We start from the raw sequence: 12,325 nt of genomic DNA on the forward strand, positions 1-12,325 counted from the left end.
CATTTGAATATATTTTCAAAGTACACTGCCTAAATAATCAATAAAAAATCATAATATGGTAATCAATGTTCTAAAATGCTTGCCATGACGCACCATGGCTCTAAGACTTGTACTAGCCGCCAAGCTTTGACAAAATGCCGCCCTATGTCAAATATGTATATAAAAATGAATAATAATAGAAAATATAGATAAAATTATCAATTATATACTAGTGATTGGTGCAATGGCTCAACTTCAGAAAAAAGGAACAAAAAACCCAAAATGGGCACCCCTAATGAAGGATTAAAACCTTTAGTTTTGTTCGGAGAGAGAATACGAAGACAAAGATGACATGAGAGAGTATTAAAATCAAGGTTTCTAAAAGAACAGATTGGTGTTATGTCAAAGAAGAGGAGAGAGAGGAAAGCTATTCAAGTACCGTATAACAAACTATGGAGAAGGAGTACGTCAGTGGAACAAAGTCTTCAAGCTACAATGCTTTGTAGTATCTACTAATATTTTGACAGTTGTTAATGTTTATATATATAAAATAAGACAAAATTTCATAAATGGTCAATGGTAATGAAGTAATGAAAATATTCTTCGGCTACGGACAATAAGGACCAAGATTAAAAAGTTTATAATAAAATGACAAAAATACCCTCTAGAGATGATGGATTAACTAATAAAGATCAAACATTAAAATTTTTAAAAGCAGATGAAATGAACTTAAAAAAATTTATATCACATTTCTACATAATACATAGAGAGCATCATGTATTTTCTAATAAATACAACTCACCATTTTGTAGTTCTTAACCATGCCTACGTAATAGAAAGGCATTGACAAACAGTTGTTTGACTGACTGATGACAGCCTATTGGCACCTAACATTTCTGAAAGTGTCCGGAGACATTGACTTTCGATGCCTTATATTCCCCTTCTTCACAACGACTGATCATCTACTAATTTCAATGGCATCTTCTTCATCATCGGCTTCTCTGCTAAATCATAGCGATCATAGTATCCACTATGACGTTTTTCTAAGCTTTAGAGGCCAAGATACTCGTAATTCATTTACAGATCATCTCTATGCGGCGCTAGTACGAGCAGGACTCCGCACTTTTAGGGATAATGATGATCTCAAAAGAGGTCACGAACTCAAGCCAGAAATCGAGAGAGCGATTATAGAATCTAGGGCTTCTATAGTTATATTGTCGGAGAAATATGCGACTTCCAGCTGGTGCCTTGACGAGCTTTTGTTGATGCTTGAGCAACGGCGGAGCTTCAATCATTTTGTTTTACCGGTTTTCTACCATGTCGATCCCTCAGATATCAGGGACCAAAGACAAAGTTTCGCGATAGAAGTAGAGGAAGGAGTAGAAAGGTCAAAATGGACAGAGTATAATGTCAATCGATGGAAGGTAGCCCTTTCAGAGGTTGCTGATTTGACCGGCATGGTTGTATCAGGGTAATTGTTTCTCTATTCATTCTTATAGTTTGTTCTTTTGGAAACTCTTCTTGATTAATACAAATAGGATATTATGCTAATTGGTAGCTAATTGCAAGTGTTAACTTTGATAAGGTATCGTAATTTGTGCCTAGCATATGATCGAATTCAAGTATGCTTTTCAAAACATCAAGTCCATAGATTTATATTGTGTTTGGACTCATGTATCTGACATGATGGTTTAGCTTTGTTTAATAAAGTAATGGAACTTGCAAATATTCACTCAAAAGGAGAAATAGCTTTTGGTTTACATACTTGCATATTCATAGATGTTATGCCATTCTCCCTCTTATTTATGCATGGTTTACTACAATTATAAAACATGCATACATTCATCTGCATATATACCTGCAGTTGTTCAATTTTGGGGGTTTAATGGTAGTTGAAGTAAGAATATTAAATATCCTGAAGCATTTTTAATTCATGCACTATAACCGATGGAATTAAGTTCTTAAGAAGTTTAAATGCAATGGTCTGAATGTTATCATTTTCTTTCTTCATTTGTTGCAGGTCTGAAGCAGACTTTATTGCACAAATTGTTGATGCAATTGACTGTAAACTAGATATCATGAAACTAGTTAGTACTCCAGCTCATCTAATTGGAATGGAGTCTCGAGCTATAGGTATCAACTCCTGGTTGAAAAATGAGCAATCTGGTGCTAATGCTTTAGCAATTTGTGGCATGGGAGGCAGTGGCAAGACTACACTGGCCCAATTCATTTATAACTCAAACAAGCAAAAATTTGAAACCAGTAGTTACCTTGAAGAGATTGGAAAGCAGTACAAACAGCCTCACGGTTTGCTTGGGCTACAGAAACAACTTCTCAGAGACATTTTAGGGGGCAAGAATGAAAGGATATCCAGTGTTTTTGAGGGTACACGAAAGGTTGAGGAGGCCTTACAAGTGAAAAGAGTGCTTATAGTTCTTGATGACATTGATGAACATGATGAATTAGATGCTTTACTTGGAAGAAGGGCGTTCCATACACAAAGCAAGATCATAATAACAACTAGACTTCTAGATATACATGCTTGGTTTGGGTCCATATCTTGGAGATGCCAAGTGCACAAACTTGGATTGTTAAATGATCATGAATCATTAGAGCTTTTAAGTTGTCATGCATTTGGATCCAAAATTCCTATGGAAGGTTTCAAGGAGCTTGCTGTTCAGATAGCAAAGTATTGTGGTGGAAACCCACTAGCTCTTAAAGTACTGGGCTCTTCTCTATTTGTTAATGCTGAAGACCCAAGGAAAAGAAGTAGCATAATAGAGATTTGGAGAAGTACATTGAATTCACTTAATTCATTAGGAGGAGATCTTGATGATAAAATCCAAGGTATACTTCAAAAGAGCTTTGATTCCTTACCACGTGCAAGTAACAGAGAGTTGTTTTTGCATATTGCTTTTTTCTTTGTTGGTGAATATGAGGATTATGTGGTAAAGATATTGGAGCATGATTGGCATGCAAAAGCTGGGATCATGACCCTCGTTAACAGATGCCTTCTATCCATCTCATCAAGTAAGAAACTGGTGATGCATCAACTGCTTCAAGAGATGGGAAGAAAGATAGTTCTTGAAGAGTCTAAAGACCCTGCAAAACGTAGTAGAGTCCTTCAAAATAATGAATCTTATCGTTTGTTGGGAAAAGGACAGGTATGATGCTTCTTATGTGTATCTAAAAACTTATTTTCCCTTTCACAACCTCATATATGCTAGATAGACTTTTCTCATGTCATGCCTTTCCTCATTAGGGTTCAGAAACAATTGAAGGTCTAGCACTTGACATGCGAAAGCTCAGCCAATGGACGAGATCCAATGTAAGCAAAAGAAGTGAATTAATATGTGGTATACTTAATCTTGTTAGGAATCAGTTGATATTACTTTTTTCCTCACTTCTTTGTCATTAAAGATATATTGTTCCTTTGATTTTCTTCTAGTTAGTTATAAGGTTTTAAGAGAGAGAATGGTCTACCTTTACATAGGTTTCAAGGGGGTTCTTTGACTGGGATTATGGATTCAAAACTTAATTTAATTGATGGTGGTTTTTCTGTTTGTTTTTTATGGAAAGACAGTATTTACATTTGAATATTTTGTTAATGGACTATTTGGTTACGATTTTCAGAGGTTTAAATAAGGTTTAAATAATGGCATTGATGAATGCTAATAAGTTCCTCTAGAATTTACATTGTATTCCCTTCTGTGATTCATTTAATTCTCATCCATCAGAAGAGGTGATAACTCTGACATAAGTCCGTTAATTTGTATTGGAATGGAATTAATTCATGAAGCTAACAAAATATTGAGCTTGAAACAAAACCAGCTACAAGTATAAACCCATTACAAGCTATAATAAGTAAGTCTGAAGATGTTCATGGTTAATTGGTTGGGTAATATTAGATGTGATATCTTGAGTTGTGATACTTATGGGGCATCTTTTTAATGCTAAATTTGCAGCCATTAGCCCTTAAAACTGGTTCGCTTGCAAAGATGGACAAACTAAAATTGCTCCAGCTCAAATATGTAGAACTCACGGGGTCCTATGAGAATTTTCCAGAGTTAAGATGGTTGTGCTGGCATGGATGTAATTTGACAACAATACCCTCCGGTTTATTGATGAGCAGCTTGGTGGCTATAGATATGAGTTATGGAAACTTGAAAATGTTTGAACCACCCACGGTTAGTACTTGACCTTTTAGCTTCTCATTTTTGGACAGTTTTTCTGTGAATGTCTGATGATAAATTAAGTTTTCTATTCTTGAAATAGGTTCTTAATTCGCTGAAGATTCTAAATCTCAAAGATTCTCAAAAACTTGTCAGCATCCACAATCTTTCCCAACTTCCTAATCTTGAGACTTTGATTTTGTGGAACTGTAGCAATCTCACTCATGTTTGTAAAACAATCCAAGGTCTTGAGAGACTTGATCTACTGGATTTTACAGGGTGTAAGAATCTGTGGAAGGTTTCATCGAATAAGTATGTAAATCAACTGCTAAGGCTAAGAGCTTTATATACTGGTGAAGAAGTTCCACAACAGTCGTTTTCCTTACCAGACTCGTTGAATTTTTTGTTTCTCAATAACTGCAACCTTGAGAAAAGCAATTATATTCCAGTGACATTTAGTGGCCAGCCATTCTTATACATGAATTTAGGCAATAATCTATTTGAGTTCCTGCCCAATAACATTAATTTTAAAACGCTTCGGGTACTCGAATTGACTTTTTGTCCAAATCTCAAGTGCCTCCTATGTCTCCCAAGTACACTAGAAGAGCTGTATACAAATTGGTGCTTTTCACTAGAGAAAATAACATTTGAATCAACCCGGTTCAGATTATGCGAATTTGTATATCGAGGTTGTAACAAAATCTCTGAAATTCAAGGCCTTTTCAAATTGGTGCCAATAGCAAAACTTGATGAAGTAGATTTGGGACATATGAAATGGATCAAAGCATATCAAGATCTTGAGGTCGACCTGGTGGGTGATGAGATCACTAAAGACAGAAATTGGCGTGTCCAGGTATCTCTCCCTCTCTCTCTCTAAATGCTCTCGTAAGCACACAAAAACACATCTAATGACCTCTGCGAACTAATAAGTATATAAATGAAGTAATTTTTTCTGCATATTGTGTGGCTAGGTGTTATATGAATATGGTATAATGAGTACATATCTACCAGATGTAAAGGATCAAAGCATGACAAAGCCTGTGTACATGTCATCATTCCCGAATATATCCTTTCGTGTGCCATCTTGTCCTAGGAAACGCAGGATCCAAGGATTACATGTAACCACCTTATACAGACCATCAGGTGAGGAAGAAGATATGTGGGTTTTGTTCATCAAAATCAGCAATACAACCAAAGATCTTATTTGGATGTACAACCCTGTGGTCTATTGCAATCCGAGAGTTGGAGAAGATGCAGTGTGGTTAAGCTATTGGCCCATTGGGAACATTTTAGATGCTGGTGATGAAATCAATGTGTCTGTCATTGTGGGAAATGGATTGATGGTAAGCGGGTGTAGTGCCAGCCTTGTGTATATGGATGATGGTGAAGTAGAGCTAGAATACTGTAAAAATTACACGAAAGAGGAAGAAGTCATTGGTGGAGATCTATCGGAGTTTAAGCTGAGTACAGGAGAATACTATCTTTGCCGCCGTGATTTCATCAAGTCGACAACTCCTGATTGGTTAAATATGTTAGTTGGTAATACCATTCCATCTACAGGTAAGTTCTTTTTGCTGATGCTTTAGATGAGTTTAAGCTTCAAATATTGATAGATACTTATATCATATGTTGCTATAGAGTTACGAGGATGGAGAAAATCTCGTCAATCAAAACACTTAGATGCATCATTTATGGAGTTGGAAACTTTCAGAGCCTATGTTTTTCCCAATTTGCAAGTAAGTATATACTTTAAAAGCCTATGTTTTTCCCAACTTGCAATCGACTATTCCTTGATTTCTAGTTGATTATTTTTGAATGGTTGGTCGATAGTGGTGAGCATCTGGCTATATAGCCCCCAAAAAACCTGAAGTTGTTTTTATGTGCTGTAAGAGTTGGCAATTCTAAGATGGACTCTTTGGCTAAGGTTTATTACCATAGCCTCCTGAGAAAGGATATTGCCCAAATAACTTAATTTTCCGGATACCAAATGCAAATTTACAACATGTAGCTATGAGTGGATGTGGCATCAAGGTGCTTAAAATGAGCTTAAGATGTTCTAAATGTGTGTACTAGTTGTAGCTGTAGACAAGAATATCATTCGAGAAAAGCAACATGAATTTCCTCAAAATAGATTTAAGTATATGGTTCGTCGATCCTTGAAAAGTTGATGGTGTATTTGTTAAGCCTAAAAGACATTATAAGGAACTTGTAAAGTCCATGAGGAGTCCTTAAAGTTGGTTTGGAAAGATATTTTGTATCCAGATCAATATGATAATACACGGACGTAAGGTCCATCTTGGGAAAACATTATCTGCCATGAAGCTAAACAAGAAGCTCTTCCACTAAAGGTATGGGAAAGTAGTATCTAATGCTTTCCATCCACAACTTTTTTCTTCACAAACACTGCTCATGATGCAAAACCAATGTTGCTAGGTTTGATGACTCCTTGGTCCAAAAATCCTAGGATGAGGTATTCTATCATATAGTTTTGTAAGTGATATGGATTTGTTGGTCCAAACGATTAAATGATGCAACATAGGGTGAAGGGGTTGACTACGATCAGCTTGTTATGATATGTTGAACAATAGAAGGATGAAAATACCAATAATAGACAAATAGCTGCATGGAAACCCTTATGGGAAAAGCTACAATGATGGAATGAATTAAAACGTCTAAACGGCTTATTTATAGCCTTGTAACAAGATTCCTAAAATATCTCTAAACCTACACAATGCAACACTAAACAAAAACATTGTCTTATAAAGAAAACATTCCCATGCATGCTGCAAGACTTTAGCATAAGTGTTGCCTTATAGCAGAAACTTCCCATGCAATACAGGAATTTAGAGCATACTCCAACAAGCTCCACCTTGAGAAGAGTATGTCTTTAGCAAAAGAACCTTTAAACTTTCATAAGAAATCGAAAAATACATGTAGTTACAAAAGCCTTAAGGTCTAAACTAAAATACCAACTAAACTAGAACAAAGTTTAAACTATATCAAAACGGGCTTTTTCATCATGTTGACGGGCTTGGCATTTGTATTTATCTTGCTTACCTTAATATTGTCTTGTGCAATAGCTTCTATGATATAGTTATGTTTAATGTCAATGCACTTCATTCCCTCATGGAACATGGAATCCTTCATAGGGAATATATCACTTTCATAGGGAATATATCACTTTGAGTGTTGTAGAAAATAGGAATGCAAGATAAATCTCCACAAATCTACCAAATATAAAACTCTAAGCCATGTGGTTTGTTTATACACTTTTGAAACAACCCTATACTTAACTTCAATTGTTGAGAAAGACATGCTAGATTGTATGGTAGCTTTCACAATCATAAATGGTCAATACATAACCTTCATAGGATGTTTTGTGTAAGTCACCTAAATAATCAGAACCATATCTTCTTTTGTGTAAGCCACCTAGAAAATTTGAACCGACAAAACCACATAACCCCTTTGTCGATTTCTTAAACTACAAGCAAGTAGTAGAATTACCACACATGTATCTAAAGATCCATTGAATTCCTTTTCGGTGTTTGCCATAAATCGAGTTGCTACACTTGAAGTTTGAGATAAGTCAGGACAATAGCAAACCATGATATACATCAGTGATCTAACAAATCATGATACTGGAATAAGGATCATTGGCCATGCCATCGATTTCTTCGGTGCTTTGAGTAGAGAGGTTGGATGATAATAAATAAATGGCCAGATAGTGGAGTACTCACTGGCTTGACATTTTGCATATTGAACCAATGTAAGACTTTGTTGATGTAGCTACTTTGACTCGGGTATAAATTTCCAGTTGATTGATTTCTAAAATCACCATGCCAAGAATTTTCTTGGCTTCACACACATAGAGGAATAAAAGAAGGTTGAGAATGCAGGATGAATGTTAGCCATCCTTTTTTGAATGCTATTTATTGAAAAACATAGGAATATGTCAAAATGTGTAATGTTTTATTATTTGTTAATCAACATTCATATTGATATGTTTTTTTTATGTAAGTATAACTTTTTTTTTTACATAAAATAAAGTCATACGTTTTATTCACATGTGAATAAACCGTGGATTAGATTTATGTTAAAACTCTTTTTTATTATATATGTGAATAAACTGTGTAACAAATTGAAGTTGTGTTGTACGTTGCTCAGAAAAGTGGGTGAAATACGCTTTTTTTTTTTTTTTGAAAGATTATTTTCCTTTTTTTAGCGGTCTAGGTAATATACTTTAGTTTTTACCGGTGTTGTAAATATCGGCCTAGGCGCTCTGATTACGATTAGGGGTGTTTGGCGGAAATTGGTCGATATCGGTTAAACTCGGGCTAACAGTCATCGGCGGTCGTAGGCGGAAATATTTAAAAAAATTCAAAAATTCAAAATTTCAAATATTACACTAAAATTTACAAAATTTTAAATTTTTAAATATTCAAAAATTCAAATATTATAACAAATATTTTAAAAATTCAAAATTCAAAATTTTTAAATTTTCAAATACTAATTTTCTTAGGATATATTAAGTTTTAGAATAGTTTTATTAGTAGTTTAGGGTCTCCGATTAATCCCTGCCAAACCGATTAATCGCTTGACCCCAGCCTAGCTACAGCCGAACGATATTTTACAACCTTGTTTTTTACCCATAATAAAAAAGTTCTAATGATTTTCTGCAAAAAAAATAAGAACTTTAACCCGAAGAGTTGGTTAAAATTTGATTTTTCTAACTTTTTGGCTTATGTGGCATCCCACCAATTAGGTTTAAGCACTTTAACAAACGATAAATGCTTTCTCGCAAAGTAATAATGCAAACAAAAAACAAAAACCACAATATTTAACGTGGTTTTGGTTCACGTGATCAAAGTGATCGGTTGTATCTACGGACGAACATGAGAGAGATTTTATTTATTACCACCGAATTACATTTCTGCTACCATAGCTTAGGTTACACTAATTCTATGGATCTATGTATAAGAACAAAAGATCTAAAATGTCAATATGGTCAAGGCCATAAGCTCTAATCAAACTGGCCCATGACATATTTTGATGTCGAATTTGATAAAGGAACTAACCAACAAAAAGTTTTCTTCCTGGGGCACTACCCCGACACCCGCAAGGTCGGCTCTCCCTTGATCCCCGGCCGCTCTTTCGGGAACGGGACCCTATGTTTGGTCCAGAGTAAATTACATGAATGGTCCCTCTGGTTTGGGGTAATTTGCGCGCTTGGTCCCTAACTTATTTTTTAACTCGGAAGGTCCCTACTGTTTGTTTTTGTTACACGTTTGGTCCCTGTCTTACCTAAAAAGACTATTTTTCCCTTGATTTTTTAACTTATTTAAATAAACATATCCCCAACCCCACCCTCCTAACCTTACATTACCTACCCCACCATGTTTCCCTATTAAAATAATAGTCTTTTTAGGTAAGACGAGGACCACACGCGTAACAAAAACAAACAGTAGGGGCCAAGCACGTAACAAAAAGAAACAGTAGGGATCTTCCGAGTTAAAAAAATAAGTTAGGGACTAAACATACCAATTGCCCCAAATCAGACTCCACAACTTAAATAATGATGTGGCAATCCAATTGCCAAATCAACATTAAAATATTGTCAAGTTAAATACCATCATAAATGGAGGCAACAGGTTTCCAGGCATGGACCTCTCGTTTAGCAATGTAGAATGTTACCATTTTATGTGTAAAGGACCAAAGCTGCAACAAATTACCATTTTGCCCCTTGGTGAATAGATTAAATATTAGTTTTCTACACAAGAGAGAGGTAAAGGTTTCTAAAGTTGTTGACTCCATTTATTTTTGTATTTTACCTGGAAAAATGTGAACGCTGATTTGGCAATTGTATTTCTGCATCATCATTGGTTGGATGCCACATAAGCGATTCTTTCACAAACGTATCAGCTTTCGTAATTGTATTTCTGCATCATCATTGGCAATTGTATTTCTTGCTCTCTATATTGTTTGATAGTTTTTCTGATCAAACATAACAGCTTTCGTATTTTGATACATACAGATTCTTTCACAAAGTTAACAGCAGCAATCTACTGTTTTTATAGTTCTGAAGTTAACTATAATATATAAAAAAATATAACCAAATATTAGTATAAGTATCTAGCTGCAGAGGAAAGTTTATTTGGATTGAGAAGAATAAAATTATGATGAAACAAAACCCAAGTTGAAGTCTTATGGCGTTTTAGATTTCTCCGATGATTTGTAATCGTTAGGGTTATTTGATTTTATTTAAATGCATAAATTAATTTGATTTTGGATGTAAATTGAAGTTATCTTTGTATTTTGATTTGTTAAAGGTGAGAGAGATGATGAAGTCACCGACACAGACAAATTAATGATGAAGGTACGGAGGAGAAAAAGTGTTACATGGAAAGGTATGGAAAATTGTATTAAGAAGCGGGCAAAACATTGACTGTATAACATTCCAAAATATTATAAGTCTTAGAAAGTGCTTTATGTCAATATTCTAACATTGATATTAAGCATAATGTAAATTTGGTCCCTGCTATAAGCCATTACGCCTATACCTGTTCTTTTGGATATAGTGCAAAAAAAATGTTCCTTTTTTTTTTTTTTTTCAAATATGTTATATCATTTTATTATGTTTTTGTTCATGAGTAGTCAAAGTTAACAGTCCAGTTGTAAATTTATGAAAATGACTACTTTACATCAATTTTATTTCTAATTTATTTATTAGAATAGAGGGTGTGGGAGCATCGTAGTGTAAGAACATTAGGAAAAAAAAAATATTTGTTAGGTTTCAGTGTGATGTCCTGTTTTAATTTGTGTTATGTTTTAGTCGCGTTTCAATTTAACTATGTAATATTGTTTTTAAAGTAATGAAAAACTTATGTTTTTATTAATTAAGAGTGTGAGGAGTATAATATTAATATTAAAGGGAAAATGACTTATTAAGCTAATTAACTTTTTGATTTGTTCATATCTAGGTAACTAATTTTTTTGTATACATCTAGGTAAGAAATTTTTTAGAAATGTTCACATATGACAATTATAACTATCTATAAAAGGTTACATTCAGTCATAATGGTCATATGTGACCACTTTTAAAAAGTTCGCTACCTAAATGTGTACATAAAAAAAATAGTTACCTAAATGTGAACAAAGCAAACAAAAAAGGTAAGAGTAAATTACACGAATGGTCCATATGGTTTGGAGTAATTTGCATGTTTGGTCCCTAATTTATTTTTTTAAAACTCGGATAGCCCCTACTATTTATTTTTGTTGCGTGCTTGGTCACTGTCTTACCTAAAAAGAGTATTGTGCCCATATTAATTTATTTTTTAATTAATTTTCTTATTTATTTATTTATTTTTTATATATTAAAAAAGTTAATAGACCCTACAGATCTGTATCTTCTCACCTTAAACCTGAAACCACATTTGAAAATTTTAATCCGAATCCCACTAGTCACCATCCCATCTCTCATCCTCCTTAACTTCTATTTCTTTTCCATATTTAATAACATCGACGTCTTCACCATCCATTTTTTTCCGTCCTTCAACTCCAACGAATCAACACCAGAACCTATTATCTCTTCATCGAATTTTCCACCGGTACAACCCAATGCATCACAATCCTTGCAGGAAAAGAAAACTGATACCAAAAAGAAAAATTGGAGAACAAGATCAACTGAAAACCATAACTTGATATGCAAATCAAAACTTGAAACTCTATTAACAACATTCAAAGCTTTAGCTCCTCACAAGGGTGTATTTTTTTATTGGTTTCTATTTCTGATATTGTCTCTAGTAAATTTAATTTTTTATATTTAATATTTTAAACAATAAAATTCTATAAAACGACGATGTGTTTTTTTCCATGTCAAATCTAGAGTCTTGTTGTTGTTATTATTATTATTATTATTATTATTATTATTATTATTATTATTATTATTATTATTATTATTAATTTTAAACCAAAGTAGTGTATTTTGAAAAGATATTTACCAAAATGGCGTGGTTTTTAAAATATTTATCATCTAAGTTAAATTTTATACCAAATCAAAATTAGAAGGTAAAGTAAAAAAGAAAAAAAAATTGAGTTATCAAGGTAATTAACTTTTCGGTTTGTTCACATCTGGGTAACTATTTTTTTGTACACATCTTGGTAACGAACTTTTTGGA

The 12,325-nt window shown here is 33.8% G+C and overlaps 1 protein-coding gene across 2 annotated transcripts; it reads left to right on the forward strand.

Annotated features, from left to right (window-relative positions):
• The first annotated feature begins 870 nt into the window (after positions 1 to 870).
• Positions 871 to 10,969, forward strand: LOC145061647 (disease resistance protein RUN1-like). 2 transcript variants are annotated; one of them, XM_079009183.1, is made up of 8 exons: positions 876 to 1,450; positions 2,000 to 3,143; positions 3,242 to 3,307; positions 3,945 to 4,166; positions 4,255 to 5,004; positions 5,123 to 5,711; positions 5,790 to 5,887; positions 10,478 to 10,969. In XM_079009183.1, exons 1-8 carry the CDS (start codon positions 954 to 956, stop codon positions 10,514 to 10,516), a joined length of 3,405 nt encoding a protein of 1,134 aa, XP_078865309.1. In that variant the 5' UTR covers positions 876 to 953; the 3' UTR covers positions 10,517 to 10,969. The 2 variants fall into 2 exon arrangements, with proteins under 2 accessions (XP_078865310.1, XP_078865309.1); XM_079009184.1 differs by lacking the exons at positions 5,790 to 5,887; positions 10,478 to 10,969 and having other exon boundaries at positions 871 to 1,450; positions 5,245 to 5,438.
• Positions 10,970 to 12,325: the final 1,356 nt, after the last annotated feature.

The sequence above is a fragment of the Lactuca serriola genome, chromosome 7, assembly GCF_051521515.1.
Source record: "Lactuca serriola cultivar US96UC23 chromosome 7, Lser_US96UC23_V15, whole genome shotgun sequence".
In the NCBI taxonomy this organism is placed as follows: domain Eukaryota; kingdom Viridiplantae; phylum Streptophyta; class Magnoliopsida; order Asterales; family Asteraceae; genus Lactuca; species Lactuca serriola.

Bases quoted from the DNA above. Each gene is read 5' to 3' on its own strand.
- LOC145061647 (XM_079009183.1), top strand. From the start codon at position 954: ATGGCATCTTCTTCATCATCGGCTTCTCTGCTAAATCATAGCGATCAT. The intron at 3,308-3,944 runs GTAAGCAAAAGA...CTAAATTTGCAG, and splicing joins GCCAATGGACGAGATCCAAT to CCATTAGCCCTTAAAACTGG. The intron at 5,005-5,122 runs GTATCTCTCCCT...TTGTGTGGCTAG, and splicing joins ACAGAAATTGGCGTGTCCAG to GTGTTATATGAATATGGTAT.